At 42.1% G+C, this 22180-nt stretch overlaps 1 protein-coding gene across 1 annotated transcript; it reads right to left on the bottom strand.

The window, feature by feature from the left end:
- Positions 1-3224: 3224 nt before the first annotated feature.
- Positions 3225-20252, bottom strand: LOC114604668 (carnosine N-methyltransferase 2-like). The gene is made up of 10 exons (XM_028745024.2): positions 19947-20252; positions 14245-14464; positions 12703-12840; positions 12512-12570; positions 8062-8200; positions 7051-7103; positions 6170-6277; positions 5950-6080; positions 5361-5454; positions 3225-4252 (listed from the first exon to the last, which is right to left on the bottom strand). The coding sequence occupies exons 2-10, from the start codon at positions 14268-14270 to the stop codon at positions 3897-3899; spliced, it is 1104 nt and encodes a 367-aa protein (XP_028600857.1). The 5' UTR covers positions 14271-14464; positions 19947-20252; the 3' UTR covers positions 3225-3896.
- Positions 20253-22180: the final 1928 nt, after the last annotated feature.

Raw genomic sequence — 22180 nt, 5'->3', positions numbered from 1 at the left:
TGGGTTTCAATCTCTGGATCAGTTTGTCGTATGATCCCATTCTAATACCTGCCTTCGTATCCCTCTCCCTTTAAATTGATGGTGGGGTGGGTGGGTGGGAATGCCTTGTTAAAATCATGAGGATCTGCACCTAGGATCAATGTTTTAGTGCCATGGTGGCACTGACAACTGCTAGGTATGCGATTTCCCCTCCACACAGTTTGTGGATTCAAGATTTCTACAAGGCAGGTCCTCCAAAGCATATATCACATTTGGGGCCCCATATGTGTTATGTGGGTTTTGGAGGAGGGGGAATTCTGTGCAAAAACCATAATGATCCCTTCCTTGAGGAAGGAAGACCTCTTTTAAGTTGCATGCATAACATACGCACATTGAGAACACATTTAAGGCACCCTCTTCCCAAAAAGAACCCTGGGAACTGCAGTTTGTTAAGGGAATTGAAGCTTTGTGAAGGTAAACTACAGTTCTCTGAATTCGGGGGGGGGGGGTGGGTTTGAATGTGTTTTAAATGTACGTATGTACACAGCCTACGATTAGGACTGCCCCCTCACACAGCTGCTACTAAACAGAAGACAACCTGCTGTAAAGTAGGGCATGACCATCCTAGCCATTCCATATAGGGCTGGGGGAAGGAAGTACCCATGACAGTGTCCTGTTCCCAGTTGATTAACAATTGGGTTTTGTTTTGTTTGTAGTATTTATATCCTACCTTCCTCCCAAGGAGCTCTAAGTGGCATTCATAGTTCTCTTTCACCCTATTTTATTCTCACAACAACCCTGTGAGGTAGGTTAGGCTGAGAGACAGTGACTGGCCCAAGTTCGCCCAGTGAACTTCACTGCTTAGTGTGGATTTGAACCCAGGTGTCCCAGCTCCTTTTTCAACCCTCTAAACACTGCACCATACTGGACTTAGTATACAATAACTGATCAGTAGCATGCAGCTCATTTATTTCTCTACGGGTTCTTTAAATAGATGACACCCTTGCCTCCCAATGATTCCCTGGCATCGAAAGATTCCAATTTGAATTTTAGCTCCAGTTCCTGGCAGACAGACAAAGGGAACATCCGCATAGTGGTCTGACAGCCTGCGGTAAGAATGATCAAGGCAACAACCGGACTTTGAAATAGGTCAGATTCCCCCCGCCCCGCCGTCACCGCTCTTCTGAGCAGCAGATGCCATAGTGCCCTGATCCAGCAAAACGAAGCCCAGAGCAAACCCTTGCAGCAAGCTTCATGTTTCTGTTAAAACTTAACACAGCTTTGAAATGGAGATGATCAAAAGTGTTGAGTTACATAGCCCTCTAGTGGCCACACTAATTCCAGTGTGCTTGAGCAGTGTGTGTGTGTTGATATTGATTTGATGGGGGGGGCGGGAAGCAAGCTATGTGAAGGCTAGACAGTGAAGCAAAGTTTATGTTACTGGCAAAGAAACAATAAGAAGAAAAGGAGTTTGGATTTGATATCCTGCTTTATCACTACTCTAAGGAGTCTCAAAGCAGCTAACATTCTCCTTTCCCCTCCTCCCCCACAACAAACACTGTGAGGTGAGAGACTTCAGAGAAGTGTGACTAGCCCAAGGTCACCCAGCAGCTGCATGTGGAGGAGCGGGGAATCGAACCCGGTTCACCAGATTACGAGTCCACTGCTCTTAATGGTCACAAAATAAAGGGCACGATGCAAGGTTTCTCATAATTAAACAATATGCAGGAATCACATTTTATGTAAATGATGTGTACATGACTTGGAGTATGGAAGACAATTGAGAAGATATGGGGGAAATTCTAGAAAGAAACAGTGACCTTACTGTGGGTGTTATAGACATCCAAACCAGACTGAAGACTTGAATGATGTCTCCCTAGAACAGATTACCAAACATTCAAAAAGGAGAACTGTAGTTGTAGTCATGGGAGACTTCAACTTGCTCAATATCTGCTGGAACTCAAACTCTGCCAAGAATTTAAGGTCCAACAAAATTCTCCATTACCTCACTGATAATTTGATTTCCCAGAAGGCAGAAGCAGCAACTAGGGGGGTCATCTAGCCCTCATTCGGGAGGACTTGTAGACTCTCCTTCACTGGAGATTTTTAAGCAGAGGTTGGATGGCCCTCTGTCGTGTATGAGTTAGCTGAGATTCCTGCATTTAAGGGGTTGGACGAGATGACCCCTAGGGGTGCCTTCCAACTCTACCATTCTGTAATTCTGACAAATTTCCTTTTTTGTTAAATGATCGTTAAAACATGTGAAGCAAAAAAAAAAAGTGTACAGTATTCACATTTTGGGTTTCAGCTTAGAGTTTCCTATCCTATTTTAATTGCTTTGCCTCCTTGGAGAATTGCCTGTTAATTAACGGTAGATATTTAATTTTCTCCCCACAACCATAATTTAACTGCTTCTTTTCTTGAATCCTCTGTGACCTCTTCCTTACCAACAGAAGTCCTAAAATAACTGGTGATTGGTAACAGGCAAACTGATCCTACACACCAGTTATAATAAATAAAAAATAAAAAAATATGGGACAGAGATGCACCATCACTGTGCTAGTGGAGCAGGTTATATACCATGTCCGTCTGGGAGGCAACGGGAACAGTACAGAACCAACAAACACAGGGATATAGCAGTTCAGAGTTGGAGGGGGAGGGGGTTGATGACCCATTACTATTTCTTCAGCAGTGTTTTAGAGCCATCCAGGCAGCACAAAAGGGAAGCATTTTAGCCACTGTACGCTCCAAAGGCAAGCGTTTAGGAACACTGAAAACATAAGGCAAGTCTATTTCAAGAGAATGGGGTGCAAGTTCTGGTACATCTATCAAACTCCCTGCCTGCTCCTCCCCCCCCCCCCATATATATATTACTGTGGTACCTTGGGTTACAGACGCTTCAGGTTACAGACTCCACTAACCCAGAAATAGTACCTCAGGTTAAGAACTTTGCTTCAAGATGAGAACAGAAATTGCGCTGTGGTGGCTCGGCAGCAGTGGGGGCCCCATTAGCTAAAGTGGTGCCTGAGGTTAAGAACAGTTTCAGGTTAAGAATGGACCTCCGGAATGAATTAAGTTCTTAACCCGAGGTACCAGTGTGTGTGTGTGTGTGTGTGTGTGTGTGTGTGTGTGTGATGTATGTTTTCTCAACTCCAGCTAGATGTTTTTTCTTTGGAGAAACTATACCATGTGTCTGATGACAGAAGAAAACATTAACTCTCTGTGTGAAACAATTTATTTTAAAAAGGAAGGACACAGTATGAAAGTACAAAAATTACAGTGGCAGGCTTGCCATATTACTTTGGGGCTGATGTACATAAACATACTCATGCTGATGGTGTGCCAGTGTTGAATAATTCTCAAATCTTAAAGGTACGAAAGTCCTCAGGGCCTCTAACTGTTGGTTGTAAGGAGCTCCTATTATCCAAAATTCATATTACAATGCAAAGTAATAAAGAGAGAAATGCACCACAGGACAGAATATTTGCTGGGCTAAACACCTAGGGATCATGTAATGTGTACACAATTAGGCTACTGATCTTTCTTAAATATATACAATACATTAAATATTAGTCCCCCGTACCTGTTTTCTGCTATGTGAACATAATTTAAAGTTTCCTGATATACTCAAATTATCACGCTCTATGTTGCAACACTTTCCTGTGCCTCAGAGGCAGTGTGTATCCATGAAAACTAATGTCAATCTCCTGCTATGATAAACAAGATATATACCATTTTAATCACAAAAGATCCACTAATACATTTGCTTCCAGTTCTTAATGTTTATAAGCTTCCCCCGTTTGTGCTCCTTTCTTCTCCAGTATTGAGCAAGTTCTCTTCACAACAGAGAACTGATTCTGCTTGCTCAGTACCTAACCAAACACAAACTAAAATGGTGTCTACTATTTTGACTGGTATTAGGAATTTACGACAAACATACTCAAATCATTTCCAAACATAACCCTTCCATCCTTCTTGGTGCTGCATTCTGGCTGGCCCAAAGCCTGCAGAAGACTCTGCTTCAGATCCTGGGGTGCTGAATTCATAAAGTCTTTAGTTCCTGTCAGAAAGTCCATTGTTTGACCTCCAGTGGTATCTCCTTCAATAAAGCATTCAGTTATATCCCAATAAGAAGGGAAATTGTATACTTGGTATGTAACTCCCATTCCTTCCAAGACAACTTTGATGTCATCAGCTGTGATGTAGTGGCCGCTGTCGGTTGGGGGAAGACAGTGTCTGTAATTTTTCCATATGGAGGCCCACCCACTCTTACCTATGGGAAGGGAATTGTGAGTTTCACTGAGCCATTGTGCAGAATTAAGGCGACATAAACCAAAGCCAATATTGTAGGCACACTTACTACATAGAAATCACACCCACACACCCTGTATACGAGTATATTGTAGTTAATAAATAGTAATTTTCCTTGATAAGTTGTAGAATCTCTTGATCAAGAGCCTCCAATACCACACCTACTGTCTAAAAAAATAAATAAATGGGCAAGCCCCCATTTCACACATTAGACCTGAGGTCTGATCTTATGTGGGTGGGCAAAGCCTGAAAGAGGAGGCAAAGCTGAAATGACAAATTAAACTAAGAGATAGAGCAGTGGAAGATGGATTAGGAAGCCCTCTGCAAGCAAACAGTTCAGATATCTCACAACAGGAATCTGCTCCTTCCCTGGCAGCCTTCTGGACAGGAAGGGAAAGGGAGGCAGATAAAGGTAAAGGGACCCCTGACCATTAGGTCCAGTCGTGACCGACTGGGGTTGCGGTGCTCATCTCGCTTTATTGGCTGAGGGAGCCAGCGTACAGCTTCCGGGTCATGTGGCCAGCATGACTAAGCTGCTTCTGGCGAACCAGAGCAGCACATGGAAACGCCGTTTACCTTCCCGCTGGAGTGGTACCTATTTATCTACTTGCACTTTGACATGCTTTCAAACTGCTAGGTTGGCAGGAGCAGGGACCAAGCAACGGGAGCTCACCCCATCGCGGGGATTCGAACTGCCGACCTTCTGATCGGCAAGTCCTAGGCTCTGTGGTTTAACCCACAGCGCCACCCACGTCCCTTATATACAGAACAGAGGATGGCAAATAAGGAGAAGTCTGACTGTATAGGGCACTTGGCTAGGTTTCTATGAACATGCTTAGAAACCCCCTTCTGCCCATCTTGCTCAATGTGAAAAGGTCAAGGGTGAACATGGAGTGCACAGGGATGGGTGCACTGAAGGCAGACAGGCAGGCTGGCCCACACTCACACAGCACTGTTCACATTGGCAGTCCCTGGCTGGTGCCTGAACTGGGCCCCCATTAATTCCAGGAGAATCTTACTCAAGTTGGGGAATCAGTACTTCAAAAACAAAAACAACAAAAACCACTCACCTGATAAGATTATAATCAGAAGCTTAGCATAACAATCTAGGCAGCTGTGAAAAAATCGGATAGTGCTTGCAATATCCTCCACACGGTACAGCATCTAAAAGGTATAATGTCAGAAACATTTTGTTGTTAATATATCATTATGAACTTCATAGAGGGCTTCTGCATATGAAAACTAATAAATGCCCCATTGCTTTTATTCTCCATTTAAAAAAAACACATTAATTCTAATTTTACAGATTGGGACAATACAAGGTTGTATCTGTATGGGCAGTCTCATGGGGAAAAGAGTGCTCCCCTTCCTTCCTTAACCCTCGTTTTTTTGTCAGATTTTACATGCACAAAAAATGGTTTTAGTCTGCGTCCCAGACATGTATTGCTGCTCACACAAAACTAAGAAAATCCTATGTAAAGGCTAAAGTATAATTTGGCAGGAATTATCAACATCACATCCATTTCCTTTCCATTCCGATGAACTGGTGAAATATGGCCTGTCATATACCAGGACACCTAAGTGTTGTTGATTATATTGAAGAAAGAATGTGAGCTAATACAAAAACAGAGAATGTCATATGATCGGTCCTTAATTTACCTGGATCAGGTGTATGAAGTCGTATTTCTTTTGAACGTTCTGCTCTTTTGCCTGCTTCTCGTATTCCATGGATGTCAACTGGTGCCAGCTGAATGAGACATTCTTTAGGTCAGTTGAATTTCTTACAGCCTCTGTTTATGAAATAATCGATAAAGTGAACTTCATGTGGATCAAAACATAAGCTCAGTTATCCTGATAGTGAAAGAATGCAATGCTGTACCTTTATACGCCAAAATGTGTTGAGGGTTGGGCTCTATGACTTCATTTTTGATAAAGATTCCTGGATGCACAGCCTGAATTATCCTAATCATTTTCAAGTCTTGCTCACCTATAAGATAAGTTCAAAGCAAATTCATTCATTAAAATCAGTCGGTCCTTAAGGTTGAAATCATGTGCATATTTATCTAGAATTTATTTCCACTGAACTCAGTGTGGCTGATCTCAAAGTAAACATGCTGAGGATCATGCTGTATTTCAGGTATACCTCAGAGAAGCTTCAGGTGTTTTAAACAAGTGCTACTAGCCATTTCCCCAGCATTGGCATAGGAAGCTGCCTGATTGTGACTCGGACTGTTTGTCCATTTAGCCCTGTATTGTTGACATAGATGGACAATGGCCCTTCAACGATCTTTCCTAGCCCTACCCAGAGATGCCAGGGATCAATCGTAGGCCCTTCTGCTTGGAAAACGGGCTTTAACTATTGAGCAACACCCATTCCTTCTATAGTCTATGCAAAAATTAATAATAATAAAAACCCTACAAAAAATTCCTCTCAGACATTATACAGAAACAGTACCAGACACTGAAGCCTTATAACACCTGGAACTGTACTCCAAGTGGAATAATGGACACTGAAAGGAAATAATCCAACTTCATTGCACTTATATAAATCCAGATTCAGGAAAATGTGCACAGGGAATAAGCCACATATTATTTATAATTTTGACCAATGGATGCCTTAGCCTGAAAGCAAAATAGGCTGTGTGTCTATATTGAAAGAAAGGAAAAATCAACAACAAAGCATTGGCAGCTGCCACCATGAGTGTCCCACTCAAAGCAGATACATAACTGAATTATTTTTTTTAGATTTTTGTTCCTTACCTGTGCCACTTCCCACACCTAGCACATTGATGGTAGATTTTCCATTTCCAAGGCTAAAAGGATAAGCATTTATTATACAGCATTAAAATACAGGAGTTTTGATATTTATTTAGGGTTGCTATATTTCAAAAAGTAAAATCTGGGACACCCCAAAAGTTTACAAAAACGCAAAAAAACAACAACCCATGATTTTTCTATTGACTTGCCTAAGATCCAGGGCAAAGCGCCACCTTTCAGAAATTCCCCCCACATGTCAATTCCGCCTTTGAAATCCCAGTTTCAACTGGGAAAATCCGGATGTATGGCAGCCCTACATTTATTTTGCTAAACCGTATGCTGCTGTCACTAATGCATTGCCAAAACTTTCTCACAGCAAAATGTGGTTTGAGCAATATATATCACAATATATGCTTCCCCCCGCTTCCATAGATATTTCTAGAAGATTTGTGTTCGTCATTTTTGTCGAATAAATTTATGTGTACACACCAATAACCATAATGAACTCAGGCTAGCATTTCTGTGTCATATAAGTGTACAGTTCTTGAGCACTAGAGTCACTAGATCAAACTGCCCTGAATTAAGCAACATCAGTGATGCTCTGTGAAGCTGTAACGGTTTAAATTAAGATTGATTGCCTTAAATTAAGAGTGTTTCATCCAAATAATTTAACTTGGGGAAGCCAAATGGGCAAATAATGCACAAAACAAAGGAGTTCCCATCTAGAGTTCCCATATGGAGTTTCACCAAGACTTGGATCACAATCCTTTGCACTTAAGTAAGAGCAAACCCTACTGAACTCAGGATTGGTTGTAAGGCATCCCATGAGATTTGTTTGCACGTTGCACGTCCATTATCATAGAATGGACATAAATGAAATGGACATAAATGAAAAATAAATAAATATTCCTTGAGACCTTTAGAGAAGGATGAGCATTAGAGTGCAGGAAGCTACAGACATTTGACCATTTCCCAAAATTCATATTTTTAAGCATTCTGGGTTTTTTTCCTTACCTGGCTATTATACCTGGCAGCTCCTCCTTATTGAACTGGCCCATGCATTGGTGCTCAGTTGAATGGTCTAAGAATGACTTAAAGGCTTTTGCGTATTCATCCACTGTAAGGCTTCTCATGGGCTGGGTCACACAAAGCTCTTTGGAATGTAAAGCCAAATTGGTGTTTGTTAAGAGCTGGAAATAAATGCCACTATACCTCATAGAAAACTTCAGAGGTGCATTGATAGCAATAGTAAATAACTTCATTGCACCAAAGATTAGTTTATGACAGATTCCACTGAAAGCAATGAAATAAGACTAGGCTGTGCACCCACACTACGGTATAGTGTATAGTGGCTATACATTTAACATACATGACTCATCCTCAAAGAATGTGAGAGGTATGACACAAGTAGGGGGGAGAATTAAGGCCAATAAAGGACATTATATATATATATATATATATATATATATATATATATATATATATATATATATATATGCTTTCGTAGATTTTCACGGGTACAGGAATGCAGGTTTTGGTGTCCTCGGGTATCTTCCCGTGTAAAAGTTGGGGTGTCTAGGCGACGTTTCGACGAGGTCTCACTCGTCATCTTCAGGCTGGTGCTTTCGGCTTCTTGTTACTGGAACAGAGCAGGATCTCAGTGTTTGAGTTCCTATAAATACTGTTGAGGAGGTGTGGCCTCCTATGTTCTGGGCAGAGAGGAAGTTCCCAGGCTAGTGTGCCTTTTCTTCTTTTGTTCCTTAATTGCTTGAGGGATATCTTGAGTGATTTCTTGAGTGATATCCTGAGTACCACTTAGGTGGGTCATTAGGTGTGGATTAGTTGTTAAAGCCTTTGTGTCTTGACCTCTTGAACTTTGTGAAGAGTTTTTCTGAGAAGATGGGTGTACTACATTTAGTTGTGCTCTGGCTTGGCTTCGTGTATAGGGGCGAGCTGTGGTTTTGTGGCCTGTGCCAGCCAGATCCCTGCAAAGTCTGCCCAGCCACGTACATTGGACAAACAAACAGACGAATAAATGCACGTATCGCAGAACACAAGAATGCCGTCAAAAAAGAAGAAAAAAACTTCCTCTCTCTTCCAACACATGAAAGAAACAGGACACGAAATTAATTTTGCAGATTCCAAATTGCTCTCTAACATGGAACATCACCACAAGAGAATAATCATGGAAGCCATCGAGATAGAGAAACACCCTCACAACATGAACAAGCGTGACGACACATCCCGCTTGCCAGACATCTGGAAATTAGCCCTCCCCACAAAAACTGACACCAGATCCAGAGGCACACAGAACGCCATCACCAATCAACCACACCAGACCCAAACCCAGACCCTCTCCACAGATAAATTACAGACACCATCCAGTAGCCAAACCATGGTGGCACCTCCGGATGCTGCACCCCCCTGCAATCCCTACACAGATCTGGCTGGCACAGGCCACAAAACCACAGCTCGCCCCTATACACGAAGCCAAGCCAGAGCACAACTAAATGTAGTACACCCATCTTCTCAGAAAAACTCTTCACAAAGTTCAAGAGGTCAAGACACAAAGGCTTTAACAACTAATCCACACCTAATGACCCACCTAAGTGGTACTCAGGATATCACTCAAGAAATCACTCAAGATATCCCTCAAGCAATTAAGGAACAAAAGAAGAAAAGGCACACTAGCCTGGGAACTTCCTCTCTGCCCAGAACATAGGAGGCCACACCTCCTCAACAGTATTTATAGGAACTCAAACACTGAGATCCTGCTCTGTTCCAGTAACAAGAAGCCGAAAGCACCAGCCTGAAGATGACGAGTGAGACCTCGTCGAAACGTCGCCTAGACACCCCAACTTTTACACGGGAAGATACCCGAGGACACCAAAACCTGCATATATATATATATATATATATATATATATCTTTTGATATGCCTTTTATGAAGCTTGCCAACCATAATCTTGATCCAGAGCACATTCAGAGCACTTGGACAACTGTCCCATTCACTTCACTGGAGTCAGCAGAGTGGGGTACACAAAGGAACACTCATATAAGCATCTTGCTTCCATTGATATGAATGGAGAAACCCTTGCAGATACAGGAGTGTCAATAAAATGCTAGATAAGGACCTCCATCTTTGGCAGACTGCTAGCACATGTGATTTTCCATGTCTTACCACCTGCCCCTGTTAGACCAAGACTTGGGTGTCTTTAAAGATGTACATCTGACAGCAAATGTATACCCAGCTGACATTTCATAGAGCATGTAGCTTTATTTAGCCAATGGTGCCTAGCAACTGACAAATTCTGAATGCTTTACTTGGGAGTTATACTGGTTGGATGGGTAGAGGAGTGCTCCCAATTCCCGCTACCAAACACAATTCTAGTTGGGGCCAATGGCCAACGTAATGGCATTCTTACACTAGCATAAATTTTAGCAGGAAATTTGCTGTCATAAAAAAGGGCAGAGATGGGGGCACAGTATGTAAGCAGCAGGGACTTGGCTAATACAGCCTTACCTAAAGTTATGCAGCAGAATAGCTGCTGTAACTAAATATATAGCTGTTGATGAACTCGAGATTGCTGCCAAACATATAATCCACCCAGCCTCCAAGGCATGTAGATAGCCAGGATTCTGTCTCTGTAGCTAATCATGACACAGCATCAGGACTGTACAATTGTGACTCCTCTGAAGACATCCATGATTGGGCAGGAATATAGGGGATTAGATGGTCCTTGAGGTATCCTGGACCCAGTTTGTTATGGGTCTTGTAAATTAATCCAAGAGCCTTGAACCTGGCTAGGTAGTGTATTGAAGCCACTGCAACTCTTGAGCACCAAAGTTATGTACCGGCAATAATCTGTCTCCAACAATAGACAAGTCATAGTGTTTTGCACCAGATGGAGCTCCAAGACCTGGCACAAGGGAAGCCCCACATAAAGGGTGGGGTTAAGGTTACCAACACATAGATCACCATGTCAAGACTATCCCTGTCCAAGAACAATCATAGTTGACATACAAGCCATAGCTGTTAAAAAAAGTACTCATGGGATGGTGAACTTTCCTCTACCTTTGTTGTTTCATGATGCTCCACATAGCATGGGGGACAAGGGCCCAGCACAACACTGTACCAGAGCTGAGAGCTTGTGTGGACTTGCTGCTGGAGTACCAGCTAATGAGAGGTCCCAAGAGCTCAAAGCCTTCTTGACTTTACCTTCCTCCATTACTCTTGGTTCAATGAAAGGATCAGTGTTGCTGCCATGATGTATGACAACTAAATTGACCAGGGGTTGAGGAGGAGGCAGGAATTGCTAGATGGGATGAAAAGGACTGGGCTAATGAAAAGCATCCTGTATGAATGAGTCAGATACTTACTGTTTCTATCTAATCATGTGCCAATCATTCTGCCTATTATATGCCATTGTCTCAAGAATGTACATGTATTTTAAGCTCTTCCAAATCTCATGCTCTCAAGGCAAGGAATGGGGAACTTGTGGCCCCAGATGTGTCCAGATGTTGCTGGACTACAACTCCCATCCCCAACCATTGGCCTTACCATCTGGAACTGAGAAGAGTTATAGCTGGAGACAACAGCATCTGGAGGGTCACAAGTACCCATTCCTCTTCAATACCATAGTTAGGGATCAAACTTCTTGTGTAGGAAACTTGTGCTGTTCCACTGAAAGCCCTTTTTGCTACTGGTCTAGTCTAGATGACTGTCATGTTATGGTGTAAATCCCATCATTAACCTCTTTCCTGTTTGATCTTCTGGTTAGATGCTAGAAGTCCTGTCCACTGAAGTCAGAGGACCAGAACCCAGATCTCTGCCTTTTCTATCTAAAATAATTGTTGCTAGCAGAATCCACCAAGATGTTCTGTGGATACACACCTATATTCAGTAGGATGTAAACACACACACACACACACACACACACACACACACACACACACACCCTACACCTTCCTACTGAACTACCAACTAATGACCTACTCTTGTAGTATCCACTCTTCTTTGTCTCTCTGGCTGCCCCAGTGCCCTCTTTCAAAATAACATGGTCTCCTCACACAGACACAACTATGTCCAGCTCCAGTCGCACTGCCAGTAAATAATCCATGGTGTGACAGTGGGACATGTACCCTTCTCCAGGTAGCAGATGGGCATGGAGCTGCTGTTGCTTATGGCTTCTCATGCAGGATTTCTAAACCCAGTTAGCAATCATTTTATCATCTTCGTCTTATTAATGCATGTTGAGAACACCTCCCATTCTTGCCTTTTTCACTGCTTTTGATTCTGCAACTGAGGCAAGGTAAGATTCCAACTTATGCTGGCGTGAGCTCCGATGTAGAAGCAGTGGTCTTAATTGGACTCTAGGTTTTCCCTGCCTTGCCATGGCACCATTTTGCCAAGTAGCCACAATAATATATATCTGTCTTGCAACTTGCTAAGCTTCAAAATTACCTGAATTGTTTGCAGATGTCACCAATATCTCTTTCTCAAAATTGGCATCTTGTGTTTTCCTGCAGCAAAGAAAATATGGTATTTATTTAGCGATTTGAGCAATCCCTCACCTGTTCCTATGTCAGCTGGGCAGTAATTTCACAGTTACTCTCCCAACCCCGGGACATGGGCTTTGGTGCTCCCTGGCGTACCTTTTTCCATACTCTTCATCATCATCTATGGCTCTGACCACAGGCAGCTTGGCACCATTCATGGAGCAAAATCCATTGGAAAACACGCCATTTTGGAAGCAGCCATCTGCACTTTTGCTTTGCTTTGTTTTGGAGACTCTGCATTGGTGATGATAAAAAAACATTGCTTATGGCTAACTGCACCAGAATGACCCAGCCCCTTCCTGGCCTAAGTAGCACAGCCATACATGCCAACCCCCTGGAAGTAACTGATAGCCAATCAGGTTCAAGGAGTCATCACTACAGCACAGCATTGTGTGAGTGCATATTTGTGATGCGTGTCTGTTCCATTCTAGGCCGCAATCTTGAAAAGCCACACCTCTCTGGCGATATATGTTTATATGTGTATGTGTGTTTGCAACACACAGGCTTAGTGAGACATAAAAAATGTACACAGGGAGAACTTGCAGAAGCATTTGGAATTTATTTCAGCAAAAAAAGATTTTAGGTTGAATACAAATGCAGAACTATCTTATGCCAGGTTCATTTTTTATTGCTTAAGAGCAAAGCTTGGAAATTATTGACTTAGCCTTAGTGGTCTGCATACAGAGCAGCATTATGCTGAGTTAGACCATCATATTAATTAGTTCCCTATTTCTGTGATGCAGTCTGTCAAAACACCCACTGCACTCTACTGTTTAATTGCTAAGCAGCACTAAACTTTGTTGTATCTGGGTGAAGTCAGGCCTTTCCTACACCTTATTTGTTTGTTTGTTTTGTCTACCACCCTTCATCCTTAGATCTCAGGGCAGTTCACAGCATCTGTGGCGTTCTTGCTGGAGACGGACAACAAAGTTCTTGTCTAGGTCCCTGATTGAGGTGACCTCTAAGGCTAGGCTTCTACCCCACATACTATATCTACACAAACTCACAGCGCCACCCCCACATCAGTTTGGACTTCATTTGCTTCTCTTGCAGAGGGACACAGAAGTCTTTAGGACACTGAATCCCTGCCCCATGATGACACAAAATCCTACACAGCCTTGGGTTAGTTTTTGCTTCTTATCATTATCATTTATTAAAATTGCATACCGCCTTTCATCTATATATCCCAGGGTGGTTCACAACACAAAAACACACGATAAAAAAAACCCCACTTCATGAGCTGCTCTCCACATTTTAAAACCATAAGGACTAGTAACTAAATTAAATATTTTAAACATTGGGTTTTTATTTGTGGGTGGGGCATATTCAGTGTTGTGTCTCAAATAAATGATAGAGGGGTTTTTTTGGGGGGGGGACCTTAAAGGTCATCTAATCCAAACATGAGCATAAATATTTAAGTTCCTCTGCTCTGATTGAATGGTGCTGGAAAAATCATTGTCTCTAAATCTCAGTCTGCAATAATGGTCCTGATAACTTCTCAACATTACAGTAATCTGTAAGAATGGATGTAAATATATATTATACTGTAAAAATAGATGTGTATATAATATAAAATCCTTCTGAATAGAGATGTCTATCTTCTTATACAATCAGAGCGGCTCTTCATATCATTCTTACCTTTTCACCTTGGCTTTTGGCTCCATGTCTTCTATAGGCCTTCTCCAGTCTCTCTCTTCTTTAAGGACCCGTTCTTGCTCTCTTTTGGCTTATATACTCCAGATGAACTCCAGTGTGTTGAAGTACAGAAGGCAGGCACAGCTGGTCTTCAGTCTCTACTGGTACTTTCCTATACCCCCCTCATCCATTTCAAAGTGATATGCATTTTGGCTCAGCAGTGCTAAAGGTTAGAGACAGATTTGACTCTTAGTTGATATTTCCATCTGTTACTGTCACTGTATGTCAGTCTCCTGGCCCACTGAGGAGCTTTCTATGACCTGTAGTATCTCAGAATGTCCTTCCTCACACCTGTTATCACCCTCCCCCCAGTCGCTTGAATTAGTATGCTCTAAGAAGATACCTTATCCTGAAGACCATAGATAACATATGAAGTCATAATGTTACCCCTTTAGGGAGTGCACAAGAAACTTGGCATACAAAGTGTATGGGGAAAGGGTGATATTTAAATAGGTCAAGAAGTATGCCCCTTCTCAGTTCTGTTCAGCAGCTAGCATTGTATAGCTATGAAACATACAAAGAACAATTTGCCATACTAAATTTTACAATATACTCAATATTTATTGGCCTCATTCACACATAGCATTAACCCATAGTTTATTAAATTCTGATTTATTGAACCATGGCTTAGCATCAAGTCTAAAACCTGCTCAATCTATGGTTTGTTTATTGCCAACAAACCATGATCTAAGTAATGGTTGATTGTTAGCTTATGAGCCTTCGTTTGTTCTAACAATGGTTTGGTGTTGCATGTGAACTCAGTGCCCTTCCTTAAAAACAGTTTGCTGGACCACAACATACTACCCCAAACATTCACCAAGTTACAAAGTATGAGACAAGAAGTAGCAAGTATTATTGACCAAGTACTTGGTTCCAAAACTTAGCTTAAGCCAAGAGGCAGTTTCTTTCTGGACAAGTGGACTTTAGAATCTCACCTCTCCTACCCTGTATAAAGGTTCTGCTCATTTGTCCTTGCTCTCTACTGTATGAACACATGTAGCAAAAGACAGAAACATTTTCAAAGAAAAGCAGCTTTGAGGGCTGGGAATCCGGAACACAGAAACAATGATGGGATGGGTGCTTTTTCTGCCTACAGCTTCTACACTCCAAATCCCTTTCCCGTGATGTGTTTCCCATTGAAGGATTAAAAACATGTGAGACAAACTTTATGCTAGCAATTTCTCCCCAAGCAGATAAAACTGTTTTATTCACTGACGTCAGCATTAGGCAGCAGTTGGATGGCTGCAGGTTCTGAGGGCTGTAGGAAATTTCTCTCTATCCACTTTCTTTACACGATGCATAAGTTTACAATCTCCACCTTGTAACCTTTCTTGGTAGGGAAGTTGTTCCAATCATCTGATCATGTTTATTATCCTTTCGTTTTCTAGTTCTTTTCAAGTTGTGCCAACTGGAACTGTACCCCGTATTCCAAGTGTGGCTTCACAGCAGACTTATAAAGATATTGCAATATAGGCCAATTTAGTTTTGAACATTTCCCTACAGATTCCTAACACTCAATTTGCTTTTTCCCAGAGCTGCTAGATTCTGGGTCATGTTTTCACCATGCCTCCAAATCTCTTCCTTGGCCAGTCACTCGTGACACTCCTGGAGAAAGCCCAGGAGTGAAACTTTGGGAGTCTGAAGGTTGTTGTCTCAGTCATAAATGGCACTCTTGTATAAGAATTTCCTGTGAAGCAGCCACAAAAGTCACTTCACAATGTAAGAAATAAATGTTTAAAGGCACCCTTTCTGCCTGAATTGTCTTAAGTCAGTGAAAATATTTACAGTCATGGTTGTTGTCAGTCATTCTTGTTGACATTTCCCTCTTCATATTTATATTTCCTTAGCAGGAACGATAAAGGCTTTCCCCTCTTTATATTGCTCAAGAACAAGGTCTATTGTTCCCTCTGCTGGCCAAATGTATACCAACCATCAATAAAACTTTATATAACATTAGTTCAAGACAGATGACTGCTTGGTATTATCAAGCTACAAAACTAGGCACACTGTGAACACCATGAAAGCATCTTTCAACTAAACATGCATAGGACTGTGCTGCAAGGCTGCATAGTTAGCAAAGTAAGTGAAAATTAGTGCTGCGCTGAATTTTCGTGAGCTTGGGGTCCCCCCCTTCTTTTTTAATAATCTTTATTAGTTTCAGTTAAAAAATGAAGTCTATATATACAACAGTATTCAATACAAAAGCTGGAACAAAGAAGAAGAAGAAAGGAAAAACAAGTACATAATTTTATACAAATCTTCTGTACGAATATAATAACAAATCGACCTTATGTTCATACAAATACAATTTCATAAAAAGAAGGGGGAAAGGGGGGGGGGGATTTCTATAAATAAACTTTTAAAAGACTTCCAAAATTTTCATTTACTCTGTCTAATCTTTCCTTTATAACACACAGCCTCATATTACATTCAATTATCTTCATATACCCTAACCTAACATAATATTATTTACACTTCTTGTTTTACAAGAATCAGTCTAGTTCTGCCAAGAGAATTTCACTCTTATAATGATTTTTTAAGTATTCTTTAAATATTCTCCATTCCTTATAGACTCTCTGTTTCATGTCATTCCTTACTCTTCCTGATAACTTTGCCAACTGAAGGTATTCTATCATTAGAGCTTGGTTTTCAGTGTGAAAGTTGCTGTTTCATGAAGTATGAAAATGTTTGTGAAAACTGCTGCTTTATACTCTTTTATAGCTTTTTCATGCCTATTTGCGGCCATTGTTACCTTGACTTTGGACAGTTTTAAATGATTTGGAAAAGCTTCTTAACTGAGTCACTATAGCCAACCAATCAGTGAACATGCTAACATCACTGCTGCCATTTAAATGATCTGAAAGAGCTTCTTCCTTGCAAGATTCTAGCCAATCATGGGATCATAGATAACTTAGGGAACATTAGCATCACTGTTGCCATTGAACTAATCAGATTTATCTACATGACAAACTATGCCATCTCGATTATCTTCAGTGGGAATCAGAGGGGAGAAGAAGAAGTAGTACTGTTCAGGAAACTTTGTGGATGCTACCAGTGTTGCCACTCTGCTGCAGTTTCAGTACTCCATAGGAAGAGTTATGCTTCATTGTAGTTCTAATAAAGAGCAGTTATGCATTCCAAGTTGGGGCAGAACATCGATGGGGGATCCTGCTCAGATGGGCTTCACATCTCATTGGGAAAAGGGAGCTGCAGGTGGGTAGCACCTGAATTCAGTTGTCCCCCAGATGCAAATGTCACCTACTCTTGCTGTGCTACTTCCAAATGGGTGTGCATTTCCAAATGCAACTCTAAATGCACATATCCATTACTTTTCCTTCTTTATTGAGGAGTTACAGAAGTACTCACTCACACCCTGCTCTGTCTATCCAGTGATATCTCATCTGCAACATTAAGAAAGGAGGGTAGCCTTACCTTTGGTGGAAACAAGGATTTAAAACATGTAAATTCTAGGAATGCTTCCAACAGTCTTATTATCAATCTTTTTACAGTGGTACCTCTGGTTAAGAACTTAATTCGTTCCAGAGGTCTGTTCTTAACCTGAAACTGTTCTTAACCTGAGGTACCACTTTAGCTAATGGGGCCTCCTGCTGCCACCACACGATTTCTGTTCTTATCCTGAAGCAAAGTTCTTAACCCGAGGTACTATTTCTGGGTTAGTGGAGTCTGTAACCTGAAGCGTCTGTTACCCGAGGTACCCCTGTATTATGTTCAATGGTCAGAATTCAGGGTATTATCAGCTGATCTTCTCCATGAATCTTGGAATGCCAAATTACCTGGTCTTGTTTCACGTACTAAACCTGATGTGTTAGGCAGCCTTCACCACTCATTTGTTTTATTGCTGGATTTTCCATCCATATAGTTAGATCTTTTACTTAACCTCATGCCCTTGTGGAAAATCAGATAGAGATGTCTTTGGCTTGACACTCCTGGGGCAGCAGAGGGCAGCAGAATCTCTCAGCAGGTTTTCTGAATGGGAAGGGAATAGGGGAGGAAACAGGCTGTCGTCCCATTATGAGGACAGTTGCTCAGGAACTGACCTGGGAAGAATGTTTCAGTTGGGAGAATTTGCCCGAGGGCAATTAAGGACCAGCAACTGGTAAAATATATCCTGTGCTTTTGTGAGCACAAGTGTACCAGTGACCCTGTGGGCTAAGGACAACCATTGGAAATATAATGATAGGCTGGAGAATTTCAGACGGCAGATTAAATTTGCTCAACTTGGCTGGGCCCCTAAACAAAACCAGCAGCCATGGTACCCTCAGATTAGGTTTTCGGCTGCAGTGCTATATACACTTACTTACTTGGAAGTAAGCCCAAGAGAGCACAGCAGGGATAGCCTTCTGAGTATACATGCATAAAGTCCAAACCAAGTGCAAGCCTTTTGAAACACACCACAATTGAATATCATGCTTACGGTTTAAAATAAAACTCAGGAATTTGGCGGAAGCATTTCTAAGCAAAATAATTTAGATGTTAGGCAGAAGGCGTCCAGGATTTCAAACCGGTGTGTTTTTACATAAACATGGCATGAACTAGTAAATATGAGCCCTGCGTTTAACATTGCCAGTATGTCAGTGTCAACAATAATGAGCTGGATGCAGCAGTAGTCTGACTCTGTATAGTTCCTGGGTTCGATAGAAGGTTAATGGAAAGGAGGCAGAAAGACTGGCTGAGCCCAATTCTCCCAGAGGTGGTAAATCTATGCCTGAGCTATATGACTTCAGAGTGCAGCAAGAGGCTCACAAGCCCAAGTATTACAAATACAAAAACCTCCATGTTGACAATGGGTGGAAGATCCTGACCTAGTCTTTCCCTTACATGCTCATTTTCATCGCATAAGCCTCCATTTCCATTCTGAAGCCATACAGCCCAGAGATAGAGTTACCACCTCAGGAAGAATGAGGCTAACGGAAGTCTATAAAGCTGTACTGACTGATGCCCTGATACAAATGTGGGGAATGTTTGACCCACAAGATGTTGCTGAACTACAACTTCCATCACCTCCAGCAAGTGTAGCCAATGAATTGTAGGCATAACAGGATTTGTAGTGCAGCACAGGTTCTCCACACCTGCCTTACTGAGACCCTACAAAACGTATTAGATTCTCCTAGCGCAAAATAATTTTAAGAAAAGAGTGGTGGACTGAACTATTTGGCCCGGCCTTTTCAGCATTTCGTGAAGCTAGGGCAAACCTGCTCCTTAAGATCAATTGGGGGAGGGGAGTTATTTGGGGTGGAGTTCTTACCTTTTAAATAGAAACAGCTAAGGTTTTCTTTAGCTTGTTTACCTTCACAAAAACTTTTCTGCACCTTCTAGGTGTTTCCTGAACAGAACGACCCGTAGGAAAGAACAGAGCAATGCCAGGGAAAGACTCAGAACGCTGTTAAACCCTGAATATCAAAGTAATGGGATACCCACAGAAGATTTTAGAATTTTGCCACACATACCCTCAGAAAAGTTGTCTAACGTACACTTTCTCTGGGGACAAATGACCCCTTAAAGGAGGATGCGGCTATTGGTCCCCAACCCCCTTCCCTAAATGGTCACAATGGGACTAAATGGTCGGAAAGCAAGCCTCAAAGGGGTAGGTTTGCAATATTTATTTATATTTCTAGGTGGCTTACCTCCTTTATTTTAAGGTCTCTCGTTCCGCTCTCCATTGGACTAAGTCTTTCAGTTCACTGAGTTTAGTCAGCTGAAAAGCAGGTTGCAAACAGCGAGGTGGTGGCAGTAGCAATTGTGCATGAGAAGGTGCCAATTCCTTTCCTCCAGTTTTAAGGAAGCAGAAGCAAGATCCCCAATGCAAGTTCCTGGTATAACTATTCCTGCGCAAGTGGTATGCCCAAGCAAGTCTGTTTGGCCTCCCGTGGGAGGTGAACTGTCTCTTTAATGAGCTCAGTTATTGGACCACTTGCCGCATTCTCTGCCTGCCTACAAAGGGAGCAATGATGCATGAGTCATATTCGTGACAGTTTTATCCTGTTTATAACAACAGCTGACTGTATATTGGGCTCCAGCACAAAGCTGCTTCTACAAAAGTTGCTGGATTTATGTCATCAATCCCATTGTGATGAATTTGCTACTTACTTTGCACACAAAGAAACTTGTATTCGGTGCCTTTGGGGAAATGCAAGTTCAAGCGCAGGGGCAGGATCTCAGGTACACGTGGACGAGATGGATGAAAACCAGCCAAGCTCTGGAGAAAGTCTGTTAATTGCTGGATAGGGTCTTACCAGTTGCGTCAGAAATGCAAGATGGCCTCACATCCTTGGTCAACTGTTTAAAATCTAATCTAGACACTCCATCCAAGCAGAAATCATTGTTTCTTAGGGTCAAAATGACCAAGTAACTCTGGGGTTGAGAGTGTCTTATCGTGTGTTTTTGCCTATCTGCCAATAGAGAAAAGTGAGAGGAAATGGAGCCCATGTGGTCAGGTGGTTTCCAAACTGTTCTAGGTTTGCACTAGCAGCATCATGTAACGGGTCTACAACATTGACCAATATGAGGAGGAGGCACAAAACAGCCAATGTTTAATGCACAGGTTGCCATCATGATCCCTATGGTCACACATGTCCCCCCAGAGGCTTTCCTTGACGCCACTTCTTTTCCTGGAAAGCTCAGCTGACCAGCTATTCAGCTTTGTTGAAGGTGAATTGGGGACAAGCAGAAACATGATCCATCTTGGCCATTTGAATCAGCCTTCATTAACATAAAGAACTGAAACATATTTTATTGTATGTTTTTTCCCCGGGTTGGCTCTCTAGATTTTAAGGGGTGGGGGCAGACACAAGTATCTCTTGCTTTCCTTCTTTCCAAGGTTTGAATATATATATATATATATATATATATATATATATATATATGCAGGTTTTGGTGTCCTCGGGTGTCTTCCCGTGTAAAAGTTGGGGTGTCTAGGCGACGTTTCGACGAGGTCTCACTCGTCATCTTCAGGCTGGTGCTTTCGGCTTCTTGTTACTGGAACAGAGCAGGATCTCAGTGTTTGAGTTCCTATAAATACTGTTGAGGAGGTATGGTGTATAGCCTCCAATGTTCTGGGCAGAGAGGAAGTTCCCAGGCTAGTGTGCCTTTTCTTCTTTTGTTCCTTAATTGCTTGAGGGATATCTTGAGTGATTTCTTGAGTGATATCCTGAGTACCACTTAGGTGGGTCATTAGGTGTGGATTAGTTGCTAAAGCCTTTGTGTCTTGACCTCTTGAACTTTGTGAAGAGTTTTTCTGAGAAGATGGCTGTACTACATTTAGTTGTGCTCTGGCTTGGCTTCGTGTATAGGGGCGAGCTGTGGTTTTGTGGCCTGTGCCAGCCAGATCTGTGTAGGGATTGCAGGGGGGTGCAGCATCCGGAGGTGCCATCATGGTTTGGCTACTGGATGGTGTCTGTAATTTATCTGTGGAGAGGGTCTGGGTTTGGGTCTGGTGTGGTTGATTGGTGATGGCGTTCTGTGTGCCTCTGGATCTGGTGTCAGTTTTTGTGGGGAGGGCTAATTTCCAGATGTCTGGCAAGCGGGATGTGTCGTCACGCTTGTTCATGTTGTGAGGGTGTTTCTCTATCTCGATGGCTTCCATGATTATTCTCTTGTGGTGATGTTCCATGTTAGAGAGCAATTTGGAATCTGCAAAATTAATTTCGTGTCCTGTTTCTTTCATGTGTTGGAAGAGAGAGGAAGTTTTTTCTTCTTTTTTGACGGCATTCTTGTGTTCTGCGATACGTGCATTTATTCGTCTGTTTGTTTGTCCAATGTACGTGGCTGGGCAGACTTTGCAGGGTATTTCATAGACCCCTTGGTTTTCCAACTGGATTTTATCCTTGGGGTTTCTGAGGATATTGGCTATTTTTTGGTT

This window comes from Podarcis muralis, chromosome 1 (genome assembly GCF_964188315.1).
Source record: "Podarcis muralis chromosome 1, rPodMur119.hap1.1, whole genome shotgun sequence".
Classification (NCBI taxonomy): Eukaryota; Metazoa; Chordata; class Lepidosauria; order Squamata; family Lacertidae; genus Podarcis; species Podarcis muralis.
This window is presented reverse-complemented; position numbering and strand designations above follow the sequence as displayed.

Coding starts and splice junctions, on each gene's coding strand:
- LOC114604668 (XM_028745024.2), bottom strand. CDS start 14,270: ATGGAGCCAAAAGCCAAGGTGAAAAG. Junction 5,455..5,949: donor ACTTCATACACCTGATCCAG/GTAAATTAAGGA, acceptor TATACCTTTTAG/ATGCTGTACCGTGTGGAGGA. Junction 4,253..5,360: donor TCTGATTATAATCTTATCAG/GTGAGTGGTTTT, acceptor CCCTTCCCATAG/GTAAGAGTGGGTGGGCCTCC.